The sequence below is a fragment of the Etheostoma spectabile genome, chromosome 5 (genome assembly GCF_008692095.1).
Source record: "Etheostoma spectabile isolate EspeVRDwgs_2016 chromosome 5, UIUC_Espe_1.0, whole genome shotgun sequence".
In the NCBI taxonomy this organism is placed as follows: domain Eukaryota; kingdom Metazoa; phylum Chordata; class Actinopteri; order Perciformes; family Percidae; genus Etheostoma; species Etheostoma spectabile.
Genome location: NC_045737.1, coordinates 7,719,093 through 7,745,624, shown reverse-complemented (window position 1 = coordinate 7,745,624; position 26,532 = coordinate 7,719,093). Strand labels below are relative to the sequence as shown.

At 41.8% G+C, this 26,532-nt stretch overlaps 2 protein-coding genes across 4 annotated transcripts in view; both read left to right on the top strand.

Moving 5' to 3' along the window:
• The first annotated feature begins 1,679 nt into the window (after positions 1-1,679).
• Positions 1,680-14,799, top strand: rasl10a (RAS-like, family 10, member A). The gene is made up of 3 exons (XM_032515872.1): positions 1,680-2,724; positions 10,598-10,722; positions 13,590-14,799. Exons 1-3 carry the CDS (start codon positions 2,509-2,511, stop codon positions 13,858-13,860), a joined length of 612 nt encoding a protein of 203 aa, XP_032371763.1. The 5' UTR covers positions 1,680-2,508; the 3' UTR covers positions 13,861-14,799.
• A 2,565-nt stretch (positions 14,800-17,364) lies between these two features.
• Positions 17,365-26,532, top strand: part of osbp2b (oxysterol binding protein 2b) — a 61,229-nt gene continuing 52,061 nt past the window's right edge. Inside the window, exons 1-2 of one of the 3 annotated variants that reach the window (XM_032515860.1) lie at positions 20,875-21,682; positions 25,378-25,425. In XM_032515860.1, coding sequence (XP_032371751.1) covers positions 21,525-21,682; positions 25,378-25,425 — 206 coding nt within the window. In that variant the 5' untranslated portion in view covers positions 20,875-21,524. Of the gene's footprint in view, positions 17,394-20,867; positions 21,683-25,377; positions 25,426-26,532 lie in introns of those variants that run through there. The other 2 variants (XM_032515862.1, XM_032515861.1) reach the window with 2 other exon arrangements.

Here is a 26,532-nt window from a genome sequence, read left to right as displayed (position 1 = left end):
CTATAGCTGGCAGATAAATGTAGTGAGAGACAACAAGATAGCAACACACATAAAACGTGTCTTCATAGGAGAATACATATTTACACTAATAAACCTTTAAAATGCCATGATAACTGCTTACAACTACATTGTAGTGTGTTATTTGTTGTTATAAAATGTTAGTATAGTGTATATAAAGGCTGAATGTGTTACCAAACTTAAACTTGATAAGTCTAAAAAACACTGGAATCATCCAAGTTCTTCTACTGCAACCAGGTTGTTAAACCCCGAAATTGTTACCATGTTAGAGGACATGTCTTCAGTGTCCTTAATGTTTTCTGTGACCCTGAGTGTACAGAACCCAGTTCATTTTAGATACATTTTTTGACTGAATTTTGAAAACAAATATACATGATCTACACAACCAACGCATGAAGGAACATACGAACAGTGTTTTTATCCAGATTTGTCCAGATTTGCGCATGTCTGAGAAGAAACTCATAAATTCATGTCATACTTCAACTTGGTATGACAACATAAGAAATCAGTTGATTAATTGATTCAATTTCTGAGCCTTTAATGAGAACAACTTTTGGGCTGCAGGATGTGAAACCTTTACTTGGCTTGTGTTTATCCTCCTGCAGCCGGACAGTTGTGGTTTTTTAAAATCTTGAGTCCATCACGGAGGGGAGCGGTCCAATTGACTTGGAAAAGAGCTGCAGAGAATCCAGTCCAAAATCTGTTTATTAATAACGTATTAAACATTTAGGCTACTACTGCAGATTTATTGCATTGTAGCAAGGAAAACATGTTTTTTTTTTAATGAAATACCAACATTTGTAACATTATTATTACCAAAAACAAAGAAATAGACTCCCGGTTTAGATTAACAGTTTGTGGGGAAATCAAAAGAACTATAGGCCCCATTTAGGCACTGGCCCTCTTCTGGTCCCCCCCCCCCTCCTCCCCCAATCCATTTGCTGTAGCCTCAGAAACCAAAGTGTTCCCACTGGAAATAATGAAAGCATTAAAACTGTTTTGACAAAACAAAGTACCTCTAGAGGACAGGGACTCTTAAGGCCCTATGTGCATCAGTTTGTATTGTGTTTTTAGTGGTACAAATTAGTAAGACGTCACTGCAATTGACTTATTGACTCTGTGGGCTTTGGGGCCCCTGAGGGTTGAGGGGCTCCCGCTTTGCCTGGTTAGCATTCCAGTCTGGATGAACACCAACCTGGACTCCCAAGTATAGTAAACGCTGTATGGACGGTGTTTTATTAGAAAGTGCCGCATAGAACAGCCATTAGCCGAATCACAACCTTATCTCCAGTTATTCTGAGGGGCCATGATGTGTATTCCTCAGACTTGTCACGTAGTGGATCGGTGTGTGACCGTGATTGATGGGACACATCGCCCCTGCCCTGCCCAAAGACCCTATCAAATTATGACTCGTGTCCCCAAGAGATATAATGTCCAGTCTTACGTCGCTCCCCCATAACCCTCACACTGACATGATGTATGGATTATTCCTTTGCCATTTATTTGCAGCGTATGGGAGCTCAAATCTTCCACACGCCTTGCGCACACCATGATTCTATCGGATGAGCTGGGCAGGGGATATTGCAAGGGATGGAAGAGCGGGAGAGAGAAAGCGGTCTTCACCAGCTCCTGTCTCTACAGCGACACACACACACACACACACACACACACACACCACACACACACACACACACACACACACACACACACACACACACACACGGTGCTCGTAAATAGGCTCCAGATGCCTTTACAGAAAACGTTCGTGTGCACGCTGTGTGGATTGCATTTTCTCTTTTGAATCACGCAGATGTGAATCCATCATCCTGTCATCGACAAAACAACACGATTATGGCGTTGTGTGCAATTTCAGAACACGTGGGAAGCGTTTAGGCTGGCGGCTGTGCGCCCGTCCTCCCCTGTGATAGAGAAGCGCGCGGTGGTGCATCGGTGAAATGAGTGAGAGGTGCAGAGGAGACAATCAATGAAGACCGCAAGGGCTCCTGTGCGTTTTGGGCAAGGTCAGAGTCCAGCCTGCAGGAGATTATGCTCTGCCCGTGCGGGAACAACAAGGAATGACTTTTACGCTTCCTCACGAGGGAAGAGGTCGCCTGGGGATGTCCCCTAAAATACCAAGAGGTTTATTCTCTGTGTTGGATTGAAGAGGCGACGATCTGCATAATCATGGTTGAGCTTTGTTTTTGACAACCTTCAGGCTGCATGGCTTTTTTCTTTTCTCACTCAGCCCGGAGATAAAGTTTCTTCACTCGGCTCGACTGCTGGGGGGCATATTCGGCCACCGATTCGTTTAATTGCACCCAGTTAATGTGATTTAGAGGCTGCTGGTTAACAAAAAAAAAAGGGGGTGGGTGCAGCGGTGGATTAAATTCCATCAGAGCAGCATCAAAACAGCGGCGGCCAACTGTGTTTCTGGACGGTCACATCTGCTGTTCTCGTCGCTGTCCATGGTGCTGAACTTGTGCTCCAGGAATGGTGGAGACGCTGAGTATCGCAGTCATCGGTGCTCCCGGAGTGGGGAAAACTTCTATAATCCGCCAGTTCATCTATAACGATTTCTCGGAGGTGTACACACCGACCAGGACCAGATATGTGTACAGACCCTCCGTCATCCTCAACGGGAACATGTATGACCTGAAGATCTTGGACGTCCCGCCAATCTCCTCCTTTCCATCCAGCTCCAGTCAGGTATAATGTCTCTGTTTGGGGACTTAGATGCAACTTTACCAGAGAAGGGTTTATACAAGCTTTGCTGATCCATCCTTAGATTCCCTGAAACTGTGTTACATATTACTTCCCCCCCCCCCCCCCCCCCCCCACCCCGTCTGTTCACAGCCAATGGCGTTCCTCAAAAAGAAAAACACCAATTTATTTATTCCTCTATCACTATCAGATGTCCTTAGTCTACCAGTTGCTATGGAGACCCGATTGACTTAGCATTGGAGAGCTTCACTTTGAGGTTGTAAACTAACTCTCCCTCTCCCTCTCTCCACCCCCCCTCTCAACCCCCTCATAAGAAAGGAATGCAGTATAATGCTGGTGGTGGTGGTTGTCTGGTTGTATCTGGCTCACAACAGCACCTGGTTAAACACCGAATTTAAAAATAGAACAGGCTGCCCTTTTATTCGTGGTTCAGGTCATATGCCAAACCTAATTAGTTGGAGAAACATGATTGCCGGATCAGAGCAAAAAGTCTAGATCCAAATGCCCGAGGTTTGTAGTCACTTCTGGTCCTCTTCATCGCCAAGGCTTGGGGCTGTTAAGGAAATCTCTAGCGTTTGTCTCTGGAAGTTTAGCTTCACAGTATAGCTTCCCATTTGTTCAAGTCTGTCTTAAAACAATACTCAAATTAAAATTGAATGTTTGCTTTGATCACACTGAATGTTGCATCATTCATTCTTTTTGGGGACCAAGAGGAACACAATTTCATTCCTCTTTGTACTGAACTGCACCGTGTACAGATGGATGACAATACAGTCTCTTATGTTATCTTATCTTAAAAAGCATTATTGGACACTCTAATTCTTTCACTTGTCCATATTGGCCTTGATGGGGGACAAACCCTCTGTCCTCGTTCTGTGCAAACAGTTATTTTAAAGGTCCGGCAAAGCCATTATGAGGACTCAACAGTGTTTGTGACTTAGACTTATTAAGTGGGCATCTTCAAAAATGACATTCTTTTAGTCCAAAATCTCCATGCACTGCAGTTCAGCAATGAAGCACTGTGGAAACAAAAAGAGGGAATTAGCTCCTGTAACTTTATGTATCCACTTGATTTTGACCTGAGCTCCATCTGAACTCATACCCTACCACTTACGTTGAAATCACTGAAGGAGGAACATTTTCAGCAGGCGGAACCGGTTTCAATGTACATGTGTGCACGTGAGTGTTGTTCTAAGACTTAAAAAACCACCCCCAAAACAGGCTGGGATGCTTACAAGAGAGAACTATCCAAGGTTACCACACCTGACTCTGCTGCTGCTGCTTTCTCCCCTTCTGTGTCACCTACCAAGAACAGCTGTTATTATCTACAATAGACGCTGTGCCGCTGAGAAAATGAGATCAGGCCAGGGAGAAGACAAAAAAATACAGCAGCTTGAAGGAGAGGCCTGACAAAGTGTTGGTTTGCTGTGCGCTCAGAAAGCCTGGAGCTAACACAGAAAACAGCTGACAGGCAGGCTGAGAGGCCGGAGCCTTCACCCTGTCAGGCTGCTGCAGAATGACATGCAGCCCTTCTATTAGCTGTAATGGTTTGTCAGGGAGTTTTAAGAGGTCTGCAGGGTGCTTCGTTATTTCCTGCTCACAGAGCCCCTTTGTAAAGACATTCTGATTGAATTTCTTCTGTTAAATGGTGCTTAACCCTCAGTGGTGAACAAGTTGGGAGGTGGAAAGAAAGCAGAAATGAGTCTCATGAGTTTGTGTGGGAGTCTCAAAGTTTGAGTCACACAGCATTCATCATTCCATGTCATGTTGTGTGGACATTGTATGCTCATTTCAGAGGCCCTTTGTGGAAGGTGTACTGTACAGGCAGAAAAAACATTAGCTGAGTGCCGCCACAACATTTCTATCAGACCGATTTATAGTTACTCATTTGCTGAGAAACGACCCCGCGTGACCTGCTGTACTTCTTCCTCTCTTCTCCTGTCATGTCCTGCTTTTTCTAAAGACGCTTGCTCCGCCTGGTGACGTCCTCTATTCACACAGCGGGAGCGGTGATGAGACATGGGACTTTTTCTTTTTTTTACTCACCGCCCTGCTCTATATTTACCCCGTGGTTGGAGAAACGTAACCTGCGTCGGGGGCAGAGGACAGCTCAAAGAAAGCTGATTGAAATGGAGTTGCAGTACACAGCAGATTAAATTAAAGCACAGTTCTCTGCTGAAACGCTGCTGGGAACGAAAACAACAACAGAGGAGACAGTAGGAATTCGCGGCAGTCAATTAGAAAGGTTGCTCAGAGTTTAATGGACACGGTCGAAGTAAAGGTTCCAAATGAGGTTTTACAGTGTCCTCTGAAATTTGTGATGAATATGCTGCAGAATGGAGTGAGTCAGAATGCCTCCATGTCTGTGCAGCGTGGCAATTTCGCATCAGTTCGGATTACATTTGAAAGTAGAGCAGCGATGTTCAGGCAGACAGGCTTCTTGTGACCCCATTATTACAACGTAGACAGACGTTTTTATCCTTCCAATGCTGGAGACAGGCGAGAGTTCATTATTTCACCGTTAGCCTGTGATAGTGTAATTATTTGTTTGCTTCGCGGTATGTCTGTCCGTTTTGCTGATAGCGTTGCATTTCGAGAGCATCTGTCACGGTGTCAAAAGAATACAATGACAGATGGATTTAACCCTGACCGCGGATTCAGCAATGAGTTTTCTTGTTCTTTTTTTGTCCTTTCTTTTTTGTTAAGCCACAATGTGTCTCCATGACTTCCTCCCACACAAAATGCTCCCTCTTCCTTTCCTGCTCTTTCTCTGGAAATATTTTTATCTCAGTTAGCTCCATCAATACTGTCTGTGAAAACAAGGTAGAAATTATTGCTTTTCATGTCACACGTGTCATTTTGACTCTTGCAGACGCAGAAGGAATATGTGTGAAGCCTGTTTAAGGTGTACAGCTATTTTAGTGTTTGTGTGTTAAAGTTTTGGCTTACATACATTGAACGTCTTGGTGGTCTTGTAAAATTAAACTATATACATATTAAAAAACTTACTGTAAGCAAAATGATTAGACCTCCGTCACAACTTGTTATATCAGCGGCAGTTAGGAGATGTGTTTAGCCGCTACAGAGCTCTGCGACACTGGCTTCGGTGCTTGCATGGTGGTCCGTCAGCTCAGCGGTAGTTGGTGGTTCAGTTACCCAGAATAGGTGAATGTGAGCCGGGTACAGAGCGCTGCGAGCTGCTGCCTACTTTTGATGTGGCGACAAAAGTTAAGTTTAGGCACCAAAACGACTGGTTAAGTTTAGGAAAAAGACTGTGGTTTGTATTAAAACACTCCCAAGAAACACGCATATCTTTTATTTTGACCTGGAAGCAAACTCTGCTCCCTGGCTTAAAAGTCCCGTGTGTTAACGCCCGCCCACCCAGCAAGCAGCTGTTTTATACAGCAGCAAAAAAATACATGGAAATCATGTGAATTACAGTGCTTATCTTTTCATAGCTTTTCAAACGTATGGTTCATGAGAACAGGCTGAATTAATATGCTATCTTGTTTGTTTAACCCCGTACGATTAATATTGTTATTACATTATTACATGTCATAAGTAGTGAGCGCAAGTAGGCATACATTAGCTTTAAATAAGCAAAACTACATAGAGCCATGTGAAAGTGCAGCTTCAATATCATGCAGCTTATTTTCAGATGTGTAGTTGGAAGAGATGTGTTTTTATCCAGCAGAAGATGTGTAGGCTTTCAGCCATCCAATTTAACCTTAAGGCCGCAGATCCAATGAGAGTAGGCAGAGAAGTCTAATAAAGTAAGTACTTATCTTAATATCTAGCTGTCTAGTAGTAAGTCTCTTCAGAAGTCCAATGCACTCTGCCAAAACTTGAAAACTCCCATTACTGCTACAAGAAATAGTCCTGCACATAATCTTCTGTAAAACCACAAATTTTGATTTCTTCTCTTTGTTTTTTTGTATGGAATAAACAAATGAGACATATTATGCAAGTTAGTGAGCTGTAGGTTGATGTTTTCTTCGGAAAGAATCCAGCAAACTGTTTCCAGTCTTTATGCTAAGCTAAGCTAACCGACTCACATTCACCTTCCACAAATGAAAGTGGTATTAATCTTCTAATCAAACTCTCCTCAATCTAGGAAGCAAATTAGCCTATTTGTGACAATGTTGATCTATTCTTTTAAAGCTGTCTTGAACTTGTGTACAGTCCTAGCTCCGGTTTAAAAATCAACAATTCACGACTTTTTTTCCAAAGATTAGCTGCACTGGGATTATGATTCTGCGTTTGAGTGCAAGAAACCAGCCAAGAGCCAGTAAACAATAGAATTTATAGATTTTAATGGTAGCCTGGCATAGGTCACCGGTGAGTAATGGGAGTTTCATCTCCAGGGGATGTGGTACATATTAATTGCAAATCTGCCACGGTGGCTTGTGTGTGACATATCTCTAATTGCTCAGTACCCTTCCCCCAGTAGGTTACACCGGCCTCCCTCCCGTGCTTGAGTATTGATCCATCACAACCACTCATAACGGTTAAGCTGCCTCCACAGGAGACGTGACAGCTTTACCATAGCCTGCTAAAAACTGGCCAAGGCCTGCAGTTGTCAAGGAAACATGATCTGTTTGGCTGTTGAGGAGTGAAGGATGAGATGCTCTTTTTTTGTGTGCACTGCTTTCTGAAAGACCGACTTGAGGGTGCAGACAGTGGCACCACACTTCACATTTACGCTCCCACAAGCACACTCTCACATCCTGCAAGCACACATAAATAAACATGCCCACACGTGCATTTTAAATTCATTTGACAGATTATCAGCCGCATGTTGCTGCACTGTCTTGTCCTCCGAGCTCTTTATTTCTTTACTTTGCCTCTTGTTTGGATTTGGAAAAGTAGTGTTGCTATTTCTACTCCCACCTCCATATTTAAACACAGGACTTGAATGACAAAGAGATATGAGATGAAAACACAAGCTGCTATTTTTAGCGTCAGATGGATATGAGGCTGCAACTGAAGCCATTGCGTGCCTCTGATGTCATCATTGCCTCAGTCATGAGAATAGGGTGAGCTGTGATGTTATGCTTTGTCATAACAGCCAATTTTTCTTGTTTGTATGGCAAAAACAGGTGAATATTTTCTGAGGTGCTTGTCGTGACTTTAAATTGTATTGGACACTCAACAGTAAATGCATCAAGAAGAAAAAACAATAGAAGTCACACCTTCTGTGACATGTTTCCCACTTGGAGAGAAAAAACAATCCCATTTATACTAGTTTTCACAACACCATCACTTTCTCTCTTCCTCTGTCTTCTCTTTTAATTTTGGATGGCAGTGATGATCGTGCCACATGTTTGTATCCATGCGTGTATGGCCTCATTATCTCCCAGCTGATGTGTGATGCTGTTTCTTTCTCACACTCACCTAAACACACAACCGTCCTCATCAAAACTAAACGGAGGCAGATCTTTCCTCGCTGACAGATGTCTTAGCATTATCAACATTAGAAGTTACACTGATTTTTGCCTGCTCCCTTAGCCTCCCGTCATAAATTAGTAGTTCATCTTTTTTGTACAGACTACCCGTGCAAAAGCCAATTTCTCCATCCTTGAGAGCAGTGTAAATAGATGTCTCACATTCTTATTTCAAGCTGTGCAAGCTGCAGGAAGTAGAAAAAAACACCATGGAAAATCACATCCACTTCCAACACTGCTACAGAAGAGGGTCAAATTAGCTTGATGCTGATTAGAGGAAACAAAAGGAAAAGAGGTCTGATAATCAACACTTTGATATCTGAGTTTCACAGAGCTCCGAAAAGGCCAAATCGTCTGTGCCCGAGGTGCAGGCGCATCGAACAAACAACACAAAGCCAAACGATCTACCACGTCAAGCAGGGCACCTTTGAAAATCATGACAACATGTGGAAAAATAACATTCTTCAGCAGTGGTCATACACAGTATTATATTTGAGTCTAAAGTGTGTGATGGAAAGGTATTTTGTACAGTGAAATCATTCAATCTTTTCCAAATATGCTAAATATGCTCAACATGTATACACATCTTATAACTGATAAATGCTGGGGATTTAACTGTTTCAAGGTTAAAGGAACTGATCAACATCTTGGAGAAAACACTTTTCTGTTTTCTTGCCGAGAATTAGATGAGTGAGTTCCTGAAGTCTCTGCTGGTTGCCTGGCAACTTCACAATAAGGACAATATCACATTTCAAACTACTCCTTTTAGATCCTCCGTGATGAAATTATTGAAATAATGACACTATTATGTCCAACCTCAGTATTGATACAGTCATACATTATTGTTTGCACAGAATAAAGTATCCCCTATTTGCCTGTATACCTTGAATTGAATTGAAGTGAATAGAATACAATCAAGTTAAACTGCACCCTCTCAGTCTCCTGGCCCTTCATTAGCAGTGTGCATGCACACACGCAAGGTTACACACCCTGTCTGCTCATCCCTCCATCCACAACGGCTTTTTTCATCTTTTCAACATTTTCTCAGGGCTGTGTTAGTTTTCCCTCAGCAGATCTTTTCTCCCACCCCCTGAAGTTTCTTTATTTTCCTCCCCCTCTTTTATCAGATCAAATGCTGATTAATTTGTTGCATGCAGTTGGAGGCGGTGAGGGTGGCAGAGGGTTGGTGAGAGCTCTGGGAGACACAGCATGAGCAGAAGAATGGGTCACTGTGTTTCTATTGAAGCAACCGTCCCCCAGTAAGGTGCAAATGTACCCACTTGTGCCACGTGCTTTATTAACGGTTTGAAACTCATTACCATCAAACAAATGTTGCTCAAAGCAGCAACAAACGTTGCACAGTGGTAGCTGTTAATTTTCGTTGTCCTGACAGAAGTGTTAGCTTATCTCTTACAAGCCACAGAGTCTGTCCTTGAACATGTGACTCCCAGAGTGATGCAACTACAACTACATTGACTCACTGCCCTTTATCACAGAGGCTAAGCAGCAGAGGCAGGCAAACTAGGACTTTGAGCCAAGGTTTCTTAGAGTAATTACACAATGCCACATTCTTTTCTGCTAGTTAGCTCTCTACTGTTTTTGGATTCAATAAGTCGGTCCATTATATGCTGGCGGATCTTTGAGCCTGTAATTAGGCACAGCAGTGCTTTGAGCTAAATAGTAACATCACCATGTTGACATGCTCACATTGACTCTCTCATTGTGTCAAATTAACCAAAGCAGCTGCAATCAGCTTAGGTTAAAGGAGCTGTGCTCGACACTCAGAACATTAAATAGCAGTAAACACGTATGTTCCATGTAAAGATTTAGTGGAGTAATGGCATCCTGAGCAGAGAGTCACATTCTCTCTGTGTGTTGTTGTAATCTGAGCTTCTGTTCTTTGTTGTTATAGCCGATCCGCAGGCGCCGGCACGTTAACGCCGGTTGTTTGACAAGTGTAAGAGCCGTGTTGAGGCAATCCAGACCATGTTTTTTATCTGAAAATTGTGTACAGCCCCTTTAATGGGAATGTCTTGCAGTTTTGGACAAAATTACATCTATGACCCAATGGTGACACTACAGTAGATGAAAAGTCACAGGATCAGCAACGTTATTAAAATTCATCCCGACAGGGACAGGAATTTGTGGACCAAAATTCCAACAATCTATCCAACATATATACTTGTCAAGACCTTCACTCAACCAGAAATTCCAATCTCATGGTAGCCTGGATGAAAAGTCAGGGGTTCACCAATGTCAGTAGGATTAATCTTCTGGACACCATGGATATTTGTACCTAATATAGCAATACATCCAGTAGTTGTTGGGATATTTTAGGACATGGCTAAAAATTCTCTACTGTGTATCTTTTTTTGTAAATGTATGTTTTTTTGTTTTTTTTGCCTGTCCTGTAGGAGTGGCTGGATTTGCGCTGCAGAGGTGTGCGCAATGCCAACGCCTACATCCTGGTGTACGACATCTGCTGCGTGGAGAGCTTTGAATACGTCAAGATGATCAGACAGCAGATTGTGGAGCACAGGTATGGTCAACAGCACACACTCTCAGCTGGCCAGGCCGTTACTAAACATGCAACAACTGACATACAGCTTCTTAGCATTCACTGGTGATTTCTGATGGCATCACCTTGTCATCCGTCTGGAAACAGCATGCAATTTCACAGCCCTTCCACACAGTCGTTCAATTGCACGTTTGTGACAGTGATAGATAGGCTGCTTGTGGTGGTGATATATTTTAATTCAGCACACTCCTCCCTGCATCCTGACATTTCAGTAATGACATTTGATTCTTGCACTGATGCATAAGAGCCAACTGAGATGTCACTAGTGAGTAAAAGATTTTTTTGGGGATGTTTCTGGTTTTATTGGACAGAACACAGCAGGAAAACAGAAAAAGACTTACTAGAGGGAGAAACAATCAAGGTCTCAAAAGAGTCAAAAAGAACCCAACACTAGTGGGGAAAATAGACCAATTAAACAGCATCCCCTGCTCTATATGTCATCCTCGCCGTTGGCATGCCTGCATATATTTGCATAATAGAGTACAGTGAATGGCCTCATTTGTGCTGCTATGTTGTACATGACCAAAATGCCCATACACAGGTCATCCCGAACTTTCTGGGGCTGCAAATGTGTTGTCATGAATGTTCATGACCCTTTACAGAAAACCATTATCACCAGCAGCCGGGGAGGGAAGACTGAATGGAAAACAGGAGAAATCTGTAATGATAGGACAAAGCTCTAAGGTCAGACTGCCGACGGACAGGAAAGAGCAGAGAAGGGACTAAACTGAATTTATAAATGATGAAGGTTGTTACAGCACACGCTGGCTGTTCTGTAGATAGCTGTTTTTTTAACTGTACTGTAAAGAAATATTCTTGAAATAAAGTTCTGCTGACAAAATCAGTTAAAAACCAGACCATCATTTTTTAATTCTTTCTGTTCAATAGCATAAAGCCTGCCTTCAGCTCAGTGAAGACCACGACAGTGTTCGGTCTATCGTTTCTGAGTTCCCCCAAATTACATACACAGATGCACACACACACTCACACACATACAGTATATCTCGTCCTTCTAAAATACTTGAGCCGATAAACGAGGAGCTATGTTAGTCTCACTTTATTTTAAAGTGCATTAATATGACGTAATAAGACGTACTTTGTATCAAATTAAACCAAACTAGAAATAATGTGTCCTTAACTAGACAGAAAATGAATAGTTATACCCTAATTAGACACCATTTACCTAAATTGTACCGTAATTAGAAACTGCATATATTGTCATGCTAAACCCAAAATATGTTATAATCACCAAATTAAACTCTAATTAGAAAGAAAATACCAGGCATTGTCTTTCACTGTGATTTGTTGCTTATTAGAAGAAACTGCTGTTAAGTAATGTCAAACCACGTCGAGCCACCTCTGGTTGCTTCTTCACACATAACTCATGTTTGAATAGGCCTATACTAAATACATGCTTCATCAATGCTCTACTCCCACGCCACGTTTGTGTTCATATATCTTTTTTTGTGCATGTTATAGGTTTACAAAGTGAAAAAGCCCAAAGTCCACCCCAAAAGGAATTTACCATCTCCAACAGAAAACACTGCTCCAAACATCTCTGTTGTAGTCCAGCTTTTACTTCAATGACAAACGTGTGTAATTTTATAATACACATTATAATGCTAGCCTAGCTGCTAGCGTGGCACGCCCTCTGTTTCTGACTGGCTGGTTGTCCTTACCTAGGTATTGCACATGTGCAACTCCCAACAAAGATTGAATAGAAGTAAGATGTCTCACTCTGTAGCTAAATCAGAGAGCACAACACACAGGGTAACAAGAGGAGCTGGAGCAATGTGCAGCACAACAAAAATATGGTGCTTTTGAAAATGAAACCCTGTAAACCTATTCTGGTACAACCTCTAAATACAATTATGAGCCTGATGATGAGCATAATGTGGGCGCTTTAAGAACTTTGCCTCAGGGGCTTCAAAACTGTACTGTACATTTTCTCTCTGTGTCTTTCCTCTCTGTCGAGTTATCTGTTCATCTGTGAAGGCAGACGTATAAATATGCATAAACATGCAAGGTTTTGTCAGAAGATGAGGCATGATGTAACGAAATGAAACATTTGTTCAGACTAAGAAGAGATACATTGTTGAGCGGCATTAACAGTCACACTTCAGTGTGCTTTCATACATACAGTACATCACTGCTCCTTCAAGTTTCATAATTTACCAGTTTCAATAGTCCTCTCTGAATTCAACTTGACCTACTGTAGTTTTTATATTATTTTTCAGTCTAAAAGCAATAATTAATGCTCCCAGCCCCACTGTTTTTGGCACCCAACCAAACAGAAAGTCTCCAAAGCCAAAATTAATCTCATTGTAAGAAATCCATTTTATATAATCAGCTTTCCTTCCTTTATCGTAGTTGCTCTACAATCTAATCCAGGATTTCCTCTAGTTACTCCTTTTTACAATGCCCTGGTCTCTTTTTCAAGCAGAGCATAAGATTGGATTCCCAAACCACCACCAGTCAGGGGCTACTGTAAATGGTTGGACTTGATGATGTCCATCTAGATGTTGTTTTTCAATAACGGTGTAGGACTATAAATTAGGATACATATACAAATCTAGAGTCACAAATGTATACATACATTTTCGCACTTAACATAATGCTGTAAACCAGTTGCTGCAGAGTGTGGTGGGAGGCCCCCTGAGCCTGTGAGCTCTAATCCTCCAGTCCGCCCCCGCACACCTCAGAAGGAAGGGAAAAACTGCACAAAGACCCAGCCAACCCTGTGACATATACCAAAATAGCAACTGTACTTTTAGAAATTATCCCATTTTATTTTTCTTTATTTTTTTACCTCTCCCATTATCCTGCAGGGAAGGCAGCAGTAGCGAGGTGCCGATCCTGGTGGTGGGCAACAAGAGAGATCTGCAGCGGCAGCGCTTCATGCCTCGCAGGGCGGTGTCAGTCCTGGTCAAGAAGACCTGGAAGTGTGGTTATGTGGAGTGCTCTGCCAAGTTTAACTGGCACATAATCCTGCTCTTCAAAGAGCTGCTGGGCATCGCCGTGGCACGAGGCATGCGCCAGAACCACACATCCATCCGTCTGCAGGGGGCGCTACAGAGGAATCGCTGCAACATCATGTGACCCAGAGAGCTCCCGCCACCCTCTCACCTCAGGAGTGGAGCGGCAGTGGAGAAAAAAGGACTTCTGATCTAAATGGCTGGAAAAATACCCTGTGGCCTGCTGCTTTACTGAGATGATAGGTTTATTAGTCTTGCGCTGTAAAAGACACTCAAATTTCACACGTGACCATCCGACCACTTCCTAGTCAGATCCAAAAGCCAAATGTGTTAATGCAAGGAAGGAGGTAGGAGAAAGAGCAAGTGATAACCAACATGACTAGCATAGCACAGTTATTTTTTCTCTCATCAACTAGACACTGACTCATTTGAGGCTTTGCTTCCCAAATTACCCAAGCGCAGGTCTCTTTGAGGGTTGTCTTGTGGCTGTAGCTGGACATGACAGGGTGGGAGCTATGTTAGTGAGACTCAAAATGGAGAGGCAGCAATATCATGGAGCCTTCTTTTTGAATTTGTCATATTCAGTAAGGTCAAGAGCAGACGGTCATATCTGATACATTTGGATTTGTTTGAGGGTTAATAGTCAACAAGATACAATAACACAGAGCAAAGTAATAGCTAATGCTTTACTTCTGGGTTTATTTTCTTGAAGTAGATATTAGATCATCTTTTATTTTAGATTCTGAAAAGTAGCCTGCATTTCTTTTTTCCCGTTTCAACCTTGGCTTACAGTGATGAGATTTTTGTTCAGGCAAAGGAGGTTTTAAGGTTGTCTAGCAGCAGACAATGCTGCAGTCCTAATCATGATGTATTGTGTGTCTTTCATCTGCTCCCTCCTTTCATTCAGTGTGTTTCTGATGAATAGTTAAATCCAGGAAACAGGGGACCTGCAGGAGGCTGCAGAGCCTGAAACAAGAACCTGTATGGTTGTTGTCATGTGGATGTTTATATATATATATATATGTGTGTGTGTGTGTGTGTGTGTGTGTGTGTGTGTGTGTGTGTGTGTGTGTGTGTGTGTGTGTGTGTGTGTGTGTGTGTGTGTGTGTGTGAGAGAGAGAGAGAGAAAGTAAGAGAGCATGCAGAGAGGCAGGTTTGAAAGCTGACATTCTGGCAAGCAAAGGACAGACAGCAAGATAAGAGACTGATCATTAGGAAGAAGCAATAAAATCTCACAGGAACAACTGTATGACTGTATATATATATACATAAGTAGACGTAATCTACTTGTTCTCATATATCCTGCAGAAATAAAGAAGCAGAGCTTAAAGCTGTGGTAGGCACTTCATTTTTGCCGTTGTTGGGCAAGAATTCCATGATAATCTTTCAGCATATTGTATTTCGATGGTATGAGAAAAAACTAGTCTTCTCCACATTCTCTTGGCTCTGTTTCCAGGCTTCAGAATATCTAGCCGTCACGGGTGACTTTAGTCAATCACAGGTCATTGAAGAGAGAGATTCCTATTGGCTGTTCAGCGCATGCATCGCCCGTGCGACAAAAAGGGGGAGAGGAAGAGCTGCTGGAAGAGGTTTTACTCTACTTCCAATTTTGCCTTTTTTTTTTTGCATTCTACCTACTACAGCTTTGAAGTGGCTGTCCTCGAGATTCAGAATTATAGCAGCAGACAACTATGTGATATGTAACGATATAGTGGAGTAATGTGTCCTGAGAAGAGAATGAAGTCACACTACCTCTGTGTTTGTTGTAATCTGAGCTTCTGTGTTCTTTGATTTTGTAGCCAGTTCGGCCACATGTGCATGTGGTACATGTGCACGTGGCCGGGAAAAAATGTAGGTATTTTACCGTATTGAGTAATGGTCTGTAAGAACTGTGAAGAGGCAATCCCAGCCCACTGTTGTTGTTTTTCAGTATTTCGAGTACAGCCCCTTTGATGACTTCCACAAAACACCATATGAGTGCATCACAGGGAACCTTAATACAGCTTTCATATCAGTATCTGAATAGTATCTAATTGGTAATGTTGTGAGATTAACAGTTGCTTTTTTATTTCATTAGGCCTAGTTACAGTAGGTAGTTTGTGAACACGGCTGCACTGAAAGTAAGACCTATTGTATATTCGAGTGATTCATGGAGTAAGTGATTTGCATGCTTTTGTTGGTAGAGCCAACAGGTCAGGGTTTAATTGCACTGATGTGAAAATTTGATATTGTGTTTCATTTTTGTATTACTGTACATGGTTTTCTGACACTGTAATGAGCAGCTGAGTGGAGTGAATGTGGTCGTTTTTCACTGGCATGTGAGAGCAAAAGCTCATGATCTCTCCAAGATGTAGTTTTGGACCCTTCAATCAGGCAGATGGATGTGTTCGTTTTTCTTTCTTGTACAAAAAAAAAAAGAAATATGTAGCAGCAACTGTGTGTAGCATGAGTTCTCATCAGTTTGTCTGTGTGTGTGTTTCCAAATAAAAAGGGCTACCGTTTTTTTTTATCAGAAAACATAACTTGTATTTATTTTTACAGTGTTAGTACTGTGAGTATTTTTTTTTGGGACACATTATGAAATATTAAATGCATTTGAGAACAACGACCTTAGTCTGGTCACTTTTCAATCCTGTACGTTAATGCCACATTAAGATCAATTTTACACCATTGCCACCTTGTGGTTAACCAATGTTATCAGGAGCCAAATCCGAGGCAAACAGACCAGGCATCACACACTAAACACATTCCACTTATTAGAGTTATGTTTAAATGTGTTCTTGATTGTACTTAAGAACGCTAGATGATCATATGGTGATCTCCCTAATGTAATAACTGATCAATTTAAGTTACAGCGTGATAATGATAATAGTCAATAATATTCCTCTCTGTGTTTTTGCGGCCCTGGGACGCTTTCCTATGTCCCAGTGTGTTGTAAACAATATATAAGCAAATTAATAAACTGAGTAATTATCTCAGCACGTGTAGCCTGATTGATGGCTGGCTGATATATGTCTTCTCCTGTGGGTAACATGGCCACATTAACCTGTCATGTAGTCTATTGTTGGGCCATTATTGATTCCCTTACCCCATATCTATGGCCCTGTGTATTGTGCATGTACCCTGTCGCCTCCAAATTTACGATAAGTATGCAAGTGTCAGTCAGTTTATGGTCATTTAGATTAAACACAATTTTCTTTGGGAATACGCACCATACAAACAGACTATAAACTGAAATACTGTCCTTAGAAAGTTTTAACATAGGCTCCACTCACTAAAAAAAAAGAAAAGATGAATTAAAACAGAACTAACAATCAAAAATCAATCAAAAGGCAGCAGGTCTGTAGCATTTGGGGCATCAGGGGGTCTGGGACACTGGTTTTAATAATCCAGCCTTGTGGGACATCGAGACATGGATGTTACTGATCATCTGACCCCCAATGTGACCCTAAATTCTACTAAATTAAGATGTATGAATTCGTGTGTGAAATCAGCAGCCAAACCGCATGTTCAGGAATGTTTAGATAACAACATCACGTGGGGCAGGTCTGACTCATAGACTTGAATTGATAGAGCAGACATTTCAATTCAAATCAACACGATCACAAATGCCCAGGGCCGTGTGATCATGATAATCCGTTCCTGCCTTCACCTTAAGTAATAGCCTACGTCAGTTACGTCTATTAACGTTGTTTTTGAGAGATAGAAAGCCTTTTTTTCTTTTTTCTTTTATCGCACTTGGGAGAAGTTCCTTCAGGGCAAAACTCCTTATTGGCAATATTAGTTGATTGGTTGTGGTTATAGCATATGGTAATGGAAAACGACTTAGTTGGACGTCGGGTCCCGGGAGGACGTCCAGTAGGCGGCCAGGTGCACTTTCCCCTAACTAATAACTAGAGTAGCCTACAGTAGGACCACATAGCAAAGATACAGTACTTTATAAAAAATAACATATTTTCAATGACTGCACACGGTACACCCCTCCTACACATAACTAGTACGGGGTGTTCGGGTAAGAGAGGAATTAAATGTAGGTGCTATGAAACATGTAGTCTTTCTGCACCTTCTATTCTCACGCAAACTTACAACATTGTTACAATTCAAGCACTTTCATCTGCTTTGATTGATTAAGTTCTAAGAAATAAGCACCAATTATGAGCAAACTTTTTTGTTTAACCTTTTTTATAAATGTTTTTTCTTGTTTTCTTACAAAAAAACGAAAATGTCCCACAGGGGTAAATGGCAAATGTGAACCATAACTGATAAAAATGTAGTAACTGCGCTAAAGAATAAGTGTAAGTAAAATATGTTACGTATTTTTACATCAAATGTTATGGCTGTATGGATTTAAAAGCCTAATAATGTGGTGGGTCCACCAGACCCGGGGAACATTGGCTGTGTGACAAAGATATGAACACCACACAGGGGTTCCATAGAAAGGCAGTTACTGCAAACCATCCAGTAGATGGCGCCAATGTCCAATCACTGTTAGAGTTACAATGCATTCTTCCAACGGTGTAGGTCACACAAGCTGATGATGTAGTATACAATTTAATATATCATATTGTTTTTTAATAACGCCAGCCGCTAATCGGAATGTAGACGTCCTTCGCGCTGGCTGATCCCGGAGAAACATACGATGTAAACTTTCGTTCCTACCAAAACATTAATTCTGAGGACAAGCGCATAATCGCCGTTGCTGGGTTACCTATCGTTTATAATATTTAACGTTGTTTGTACATAGGGACCAGTTAACGTTGGCTGCGGGTCACATCGTCTCTAAACGGTCCGCTCACAGTGAAGTCCTGCACGGCTAGACTTAACGAAACAAATAATAAGTCTCAGCTATCTCATACATCATATCTTTAAAAACAGGAGGCAGTCAGATCAGGTTGTGACCACTGTAGCCTTAATAGAATAGAATAGAATAGAATAGAATAGAATAGAATAGAATGCCTTTATTGTCATTATGCACAATTACACAGTAGCCTACCCGTGCAATGAGATTGAAGCAATCCCTTTACAGTGTTGACACAAAAATATAAGACGAATATAAAATATCCAAAATATCAAAAGTCAAATGTACAATGTAGGTAGTGCAGAGGAAAAAAAGAGGGGGGGGTGGGGGGGTGCAGGTGCAGTCGGAAGAGCAACTGTATGCATATAAAAATGGCTTGAATACACATTGTGTGAAAGGAAATAAGTATAAAACAAATAGATACATTTTGCAGATAAATTAAGCTACTAACACTAATATAAATGATAGGCTATTTGTGTTAGTAGCTTCAACCTCGAGGTTATAAGCTACTTCACCTCCTTTGGTCACCACTCCTTCCAGTTCTCAGCAGCAATGACTGAAATGAACTACAAAAAAACCTCTGAAATTCAAAACCCTTATCCCACTTACTGCCTTTAAAGTACGCCAGTCCGCGCTATGACTGTGCGTGCTAACTGTTCTCCACCTGTACTGTACTATTCATCCTGCACACACGTGTATGTGAAATCATGTTTATTTCTTATTTGGTTTGTCAGAGATGGACATTTGAGTTTCAGGTGGATTTGAATGTGCTTACCATTGACAAACATACAACACGTGCATTTTGTGGGAATCAAAAAAAATAAAGACAATTTCTGAACAAGAGAAACTTGTGAGTTATGCAGCGTGGTCACTACTTGATCTGGCTGCCTCCTCATTTTAAGAGACGCTGTGTGACGTTGGAGTCAGAGGTGTAGTGGTAAAAAAAGAGGTGGGTAAACTATAAATTCTGCGATCAGGTGGACCACGACGCGATCACCGATAAGGGGGGCCACGGTCTACCGGTGCACCCTGATGACATTGCTATAGGCAATTTATCACTGGTTGTTCCCTCATAGGTCGCACAATCAGTATTCAGTTCATACATTAATCAAAGTTCTTGTTAAAAAGACTCTAGAAGGAATTATATGGTTGAAATCTATAAAGTTACTAAATGACAAAACAGAGACAACAAAAATATGTGCAAAATATTCACATATAACAAGCTGGAATCAAAGACCTTTTTACTTTGTCTTAACAAAAATTACTCAAACCAACTAATTGATTAACAAAATAGTTGGTGAATACAGTTTTTTCCAATTGCTAACACAATAAAATGACCAGCATAGAACAATTATTTAAACTGACACACAGAGCAAAACCTCTTCTCAAGTCCCCAAAAGTCTACACATATTTAATGCTTCACACACATTTTGCAAGACAGAACAATCTGACATAAAGTCACATGTTTACCATTTTCAAACCCATTCATCATTAACTACATGTAGGATAGTATGACATGACTGACGAATCTTTGACTTTAGTCTGCCGCTTCCTACTTATATTTAAGCCCTCAACGTTGACTTCCAGGCAGCGCTGCGACCGGTACTTCAAGGCACCCAACCATTGCCCAATCCTAGTACATTACAGGTAGCGCTGCCTGGAAGGCAACGCTGGGGGCTCAGTACCCAAACACGGCAAGAGATTAGTCAACACTGACAGTAATGCAGCGCAATATGATGGACTTCGTCTTAGGTTTAACAACCTATGAAACTAATAATGAACAATATGAAACTAAAACAACACAAGCTTAATTTAGAATGGCTTTGGGACAATAGGCTATTCAGAGGTGGGTAAACGCACTTTGGAGGTGGGTAAACGCCATTTCCGAATTTTGAGAGGTGCATAAACGGCGTTTACGTGCGTTTAGCCTCCACTACATCACTGGTTGGAGTTGATATTAAGCCATGCCCAGGTGTTCATGATTCGATTTTATGGCGCGCTGCAACTGATAAGACTAATATTTTCTTACAAAAGTAGCTATAAGTTCGAATCCAAGTTAATAATTCATTTTTTTTCTTCTACTTTTAAAAATGCTATTTTTTTTACGTGACATGTGTTAACTTAAACAGGCTCTGAAGACGAATAGGTGTATTCAATAAAAAGTATTCTAGACATTTACAGGAAGAGCAACGCTGTGTTCCTGTTTTCCTTAACAGCAAGCCACGTTCCTAACGCGACGGACAAGTTTCCTCAGACTAGACCCCAAAGACAAATCAGGTTACGTACACGTCGTTATGTTTTAACATTTTAATGACAATTATACAAAAAGGCTTTCACGCGGACAGCTACGTATTCTCTTCCCGTTTTCAACAGCTGTCGTCACTACGACAACAACAGACGCTTTTGGCTGACGGTCGCCAGTTAACATGGACTCTCGTTAAACCGGAACACCGGTCGAACAGAAAACGCCGCCACGTCAGAGAGGCCAAAGCGTCAAAAAACTTTCCCGTATTTTTTTGTCCTTGGCGGGGCGGCCAGAGCTTTTTTGCAGCTAAAGTCGGTGGTGGTGTGTATGTACGGTTAGAGTCACACAGTCTTCTTTGGCAGGTTATCCGTGGCACTATCCACTGGCCATATGGAACTGTTTTTGAAACATAACACGACGTCTTGATTGGTTCAAACTACGGGCACTCAACGTGTTTACATGTTTACTAGGATTTCTTTTCTAACCAGTACAGATCTGTGCTCTGTAGGCTATCATCTGCAGTCTGCTTCAGCAAAGTGTAGGCATCACTTATCGTTCTTCCTTTGGTGTCAATTCCGGCGTCATGTGAAAAGGGTTCATAGTGTTTCTCTCGCTCTAGACCGGGGGACCTCCTCCGTCGAGCTCATTCGTCAGTGCCGAGACGTACTCGCCCCGGTTGTCCCGGTGGGGTAGTGCCCCTGTCCCCGGTGCATCCCGCATCCTTCGGCGTGCGGCGGAGCGGAGGATGAGCGAGCAAGGGAAGGGCTCGGCACCCGCCTCTGCCGCGGCCCCGGCCCCAGGGTCGGATACTTACAAAGGCTGGCTTTTTAAATGGACCAACTATTTGAAAGGGTACCAGCGGCGATGGTTTGTCCTCAGCAATGGCCTGCTCTCATATTACAGGTACATTTTGAAGACTCAGTGTGCAAAATTTCTGAATATAAACGCCAATTGGGCGCTCAGCGAGTCATATTTCTGTGTCGGCGCATCATGACTGCTGGCTGCCTCAGCTGGCTAACATCAGGCTAAAGCTAGCTGTCAAACGGGCAGAATCAGTTGTCTGTTTACTAAGCTAGCTAAGGCTGACAGTGACACAACCGTGGACGTTTTTACTTTGTCTGACTGTATGTTGCAGGAAGGCACAGACACAGACATGCCTATACACAGCAACACTAGTTAGATATAATACTTGTAATTCAATAAAGTGCCATGCGGTTAGTTGGTTCAGACGTTAAATATTAGCTAGCAAACTAAGCTAGCCTCAGTCGGTGACAGCTGTTCGCTCCTCAGTGATAGTGTTACTACAACAGGTCTTTAAACATGTAGCTAGCGTTAGCTAGTTAGTAAAGTCGACGACCCAATCCTTTTATGACAATGTCACCGTTTCAAAATTACATTTCTTATGAACGTCATGTATGATTATTTCTGCGAAATGCATTCATTCATCGTTACTGAGCCAAGCTGCTCCGTATGATCACTGTAACGAGATGCAAGACGTGGTCGCTATGAATATCATTTGTCCTCACTCTGATCACGCAGTAGCTAGATGCGAGCTAACGTTAATAGCTTTACAATAGACACCTGTGGCTGACTTGTTTCTTGCAAGGGAGTCATGTTTCTGCAGGTATGGTGTAGAGGCACCATCAAGGGATCATAAAGCATGACAAACATGTATTCATTCTCCCAGCACTAAACACATAAGAGTCCTGTATAATGTGATGGATAATGAAGGTCTTATTAGACTAGTAGGTCATATTAGTAACTTCAATTGAGTATTTAAGACTTATTTATTGAATGGCCAAAAATAAATCCAAACTCAATTTTTCCCAACAAGAACAACAATTTATACATTGTCAGGTGATGTTTAATGTACTGTGATGTAGAACCTAATTAGGTGAATTAACTGTTACATGGTCTAGTCTGGGGAAGTTCAGGATTGACATTGCATTTCACCCAAGCCAGCCTCCTGTGTTGTGATTATTCACACAAAGCTTGGTACATTTCATTGCTTCCATTGCTGAGCTCTTGCATGTTCAGTCAGCTTGCTTGCTTTAACTTTAGTGCTTTTGTCTATTTAAACTTCTTATTGATTATAATTGTGTTTGGTGCCAAAATGTGGTCATTGGCCAGAATATCATTTCATGAATAGACCCAACAGTTGAACCTTTTGTACCAGATGGGTATGACACACTTAATGATGCCATTCCAGGAAGTCCCGAACTACCTGTATATACTGTATGCATGGTCCACATAAAAGGAGAGATGAAGTATTAGTTGCAGTTGTTGGTTTACCCTGTCTGACTCAGTTTTCTTAATTAAATGGTTCACAGCATGAAGGTGCCCACTGTTGCTTGCTCTGGAGAAAACTACTAGAACTGTTGGGTCCTTGTAAATTCTGGAATGTGGTCTAGACCTACTCTATCTGTAAAGTGTATCAAGATAACTCTTGTTATGAATTGATACTATAAATAAAATTGAATTGAATTGAATTGAATTGGAGCAACTTACTTCTGACTGCTATGCAATATTTTGGCCATGAAAATACTACAGTCTACAACACTCTTTTGTTGTCAGCAATGCAATTTGACACTGATATATGGTAGCCAAAGCCCTACTCCTGCTTGAGCTTGTGAAGAAAGGAATGATGCCTCTACCCTCTATTAATAGTCCATTATGTTGTAAGGTGACTGTTGTCCCTGAAATAAAGGTAGCCCTCCGACACCTGAGCACAGAAGCGGTGAAGCGCACAAATTGTCCCCTCCAATGATGTCTTCCTGGCAGAACACATTGTGTGTGTCTGATTTTCCAAGCTTTGTATTCCTCTGTCTGTCTCTCCTCTGGCCAACTATCTGCACTTCTATTGTGAGGAAAGTGAAAGGGAAACAGAAAAATGTGACATGGTAATAAAACATTAACAACAAGTCTTCTTTGTAAGTCAAGGGATTATGGATTCCTGCAGAACGTTTTTTTCTCTTGTCCTACAAATATGAGACGAATACACAAATGAATATACTAGGTGTAAATAGCCTTATACTATTGACACTCACTATTCCATTACACTGTAACAATAACCCTTTTGTCTAAAGTTGCTGCTCTTGCACTTAATATTGTCAGTTATTTTGTCTTTGAAGTTGAAGCAATGTAAGAAACATGTAGTTCCTTTTTTTTTTTAAAGAATTTAAAAATGTCACTCTGGATAAGTGAATGACAGGATTTGATGGATAGACATTGAATGGTTTAAATATCATGAGAGAATCCACTTTAAAGGCCTAGCGACTTGTTACATCAGATGTAGTCCAACATGCATTGATCAGTTGTTTGATTTGCATTGTTCAGTATTTGTTTGTCCTTTTTAAAAGGCCAGTTTGTATTTCTGATAAATCAATACTAACCGACTGCCAATTAGAAGCCTCAGCCAATAACCTAAGAGATCTTTTTCATTTCCAAGGCTGTTGTCAAAGCAAAGGCTCAGTTCTCCAACTTGTATCTGAGAAGGCAAAGGGCAATGGACGACCATAATCGATGCGTGTACTCTGTGGGCGGACTAACACACTCAGCACTTGCGCCTGTTAAAGTGTAATGAGTTTTACAGAGATTCAACATTGCTCTTGTTATTGATTACTTTGGCTCTGACACTGCATGGCTGGCGGTTTTTTATACCACATCAGCTTTGGGTCTGGTCTTTTTTCGTTTAAATCATCCAAAAAAGCCTCCCCAGGACATATGACAAGATCTTTGTCCTCTCACTGAACTGTTTTTACATTTTTAATTTCTTAATTGACTTGTCCTCCCAGTTTTAATACTCCTCAGCATTACTTACCCACCTCTTAAAGTAAAGCCATCTTAGGGCTTTAGAGTAGATTACAGGCCATTAAAGCTTTGAGTGTTATTGAAGCTGCCATATCAGCGAATCCAGCCTTGACTTTCATAGTAGAGTAGGCCTGCCACGTATCCTTCTCACCTGCGGGATAGTAACCAGATAGTAGCAATTTAAGTGCTCAGTGGGGGTTTGGCACCATTCGTGTCCCCTTTGGTGAGTCAGGTTATTGTGTTACTGCCAGCAAACTCAGCTTGTGTGTGTGTGTGTGTGTGTGTGTGTGTGTGTGTGTGTGTGTGTGTGTGTGTGTGTGTGTGTGTGTGTGTGTGTGTGTGTGTGTGTGTGTGTGTGTGTGTGTGTGTGTGGTGTGTGTGTGTGTGTGTGTGTGTGTTCAGGTGGTCTTTGTGTTTTATTAGAAGGTCAGAGAAGCTGAGTGACGTTCGAGAGAGCAGGGAGTCTGGTCACATTCTCACTATCTCATTGTCTCAGTCTTTTAGCAGGTCATGTCATGCTGTCCATGTTGCAGTATCATTGCTATCATTGCTTTGGTTTTTTTGTCTTATATTTCCTTTCTGTCTTCAGCACTACACGTTACCCAGCTGGCTCTCTCCCTCCATGTCTTGTGATATTTCTTGCCCAAGCCACAGCAAAACCTATCTACATTCTCATGCTCTGGGTACTGTGTCTTATTTCCTCTGCCTGTCTGCGTATGCCTCCTCATGCTTATGGCCGTCTGTTGTGTGTTGTTCACTGGTTGTTGTTCTGTCATTACATGCTCCAGATCGGTGGATAAGTGTTTTATGAGGATATGTGCACAGGGGACTGACAGGTAAAGCACTGCAATTCTCTCCTGGCTCAGCGCAACGTGCAGAGCCCTCTCATGTCCTCAGCTAACCCCACTCACCTTCGCCCCTCCCCTACTAGTGCTTCAATGCCCCTGTAGTCTCTCTTTCCCAGCTTTTGTAGTTTCCTTGACTGTATATTTCATGGACTTTGCATGGCCTTGTCTCCCCTCAGGGCCGAAGTGATCAGTGTGAATTTCATCTTACTTATTAGCAGCACACTCAGTTTGTTGACCCACTTACAGCCAGGAGTCTGCAGCTGATCTCGGGCTGGGCGAGACTGGAAACTGGCTGTTGAGGGTTCCTGCCCACCCTCCACAAGGCTTTGCATGCCCACAGTTCGGTCTCGTCTGTCAACTGATGTGCACCGTGCGCCGGCGGAATAGCGGTACACTGAAGCGCTTGTTCTGGATTGGCATTAAAACAAGACTTGACATCAGGCAGTAGAAGCAGTGTGAGGGAAACCACTGCCTGGCAGGTCTTATAAATACTCTGACTTAATAAAAAAAAAAACTCTGACTTAATAAGGCGGCAGCCACTTTGTCAGTGTCAACTGGAAGTGGATCTGGTGTAGAGTTTAGTGCTGCTGAGAGGCAGCTGCTCGTGGCATTGAGTGCTCAATGAGGAAGAATGAAGGGATCTTGCACCTACAGACAAATACAGAAGCATCCACATGATTGAACGGCTGCATGCTTCGAAGTGGCTGTTTTTTAGAGTACGGATGGGCAATTGTGACACTGAGGGTTGAGGATGTGTTTGTTCATTGTGAAACAACAACCACAGCATGTAATTTTGCTGATTAGTTGCTGTTCTGTGGTTGAGGGCATTAATCAGCAAAATTAGCTGTCTGTGGCTGGAGTGAAGACCTGCATACGCTCAGCTCTCTGTGTGACATGGTGTTCCATCTCTGCTCTGCGCCTTAGCTTGTCTAACAGTGAAAGAATGACAGTCAGCTTCTTACCACACAATTGTTAACATTTCTCTTGAATTGTCATTTTTTTCAGTTAATAATGGTTAATAGTTATAGTATTTCTTTTCTATCAATAACCTTATTTATTTTTTATTTTTTTAAATTGACACATGATGTAGAATAA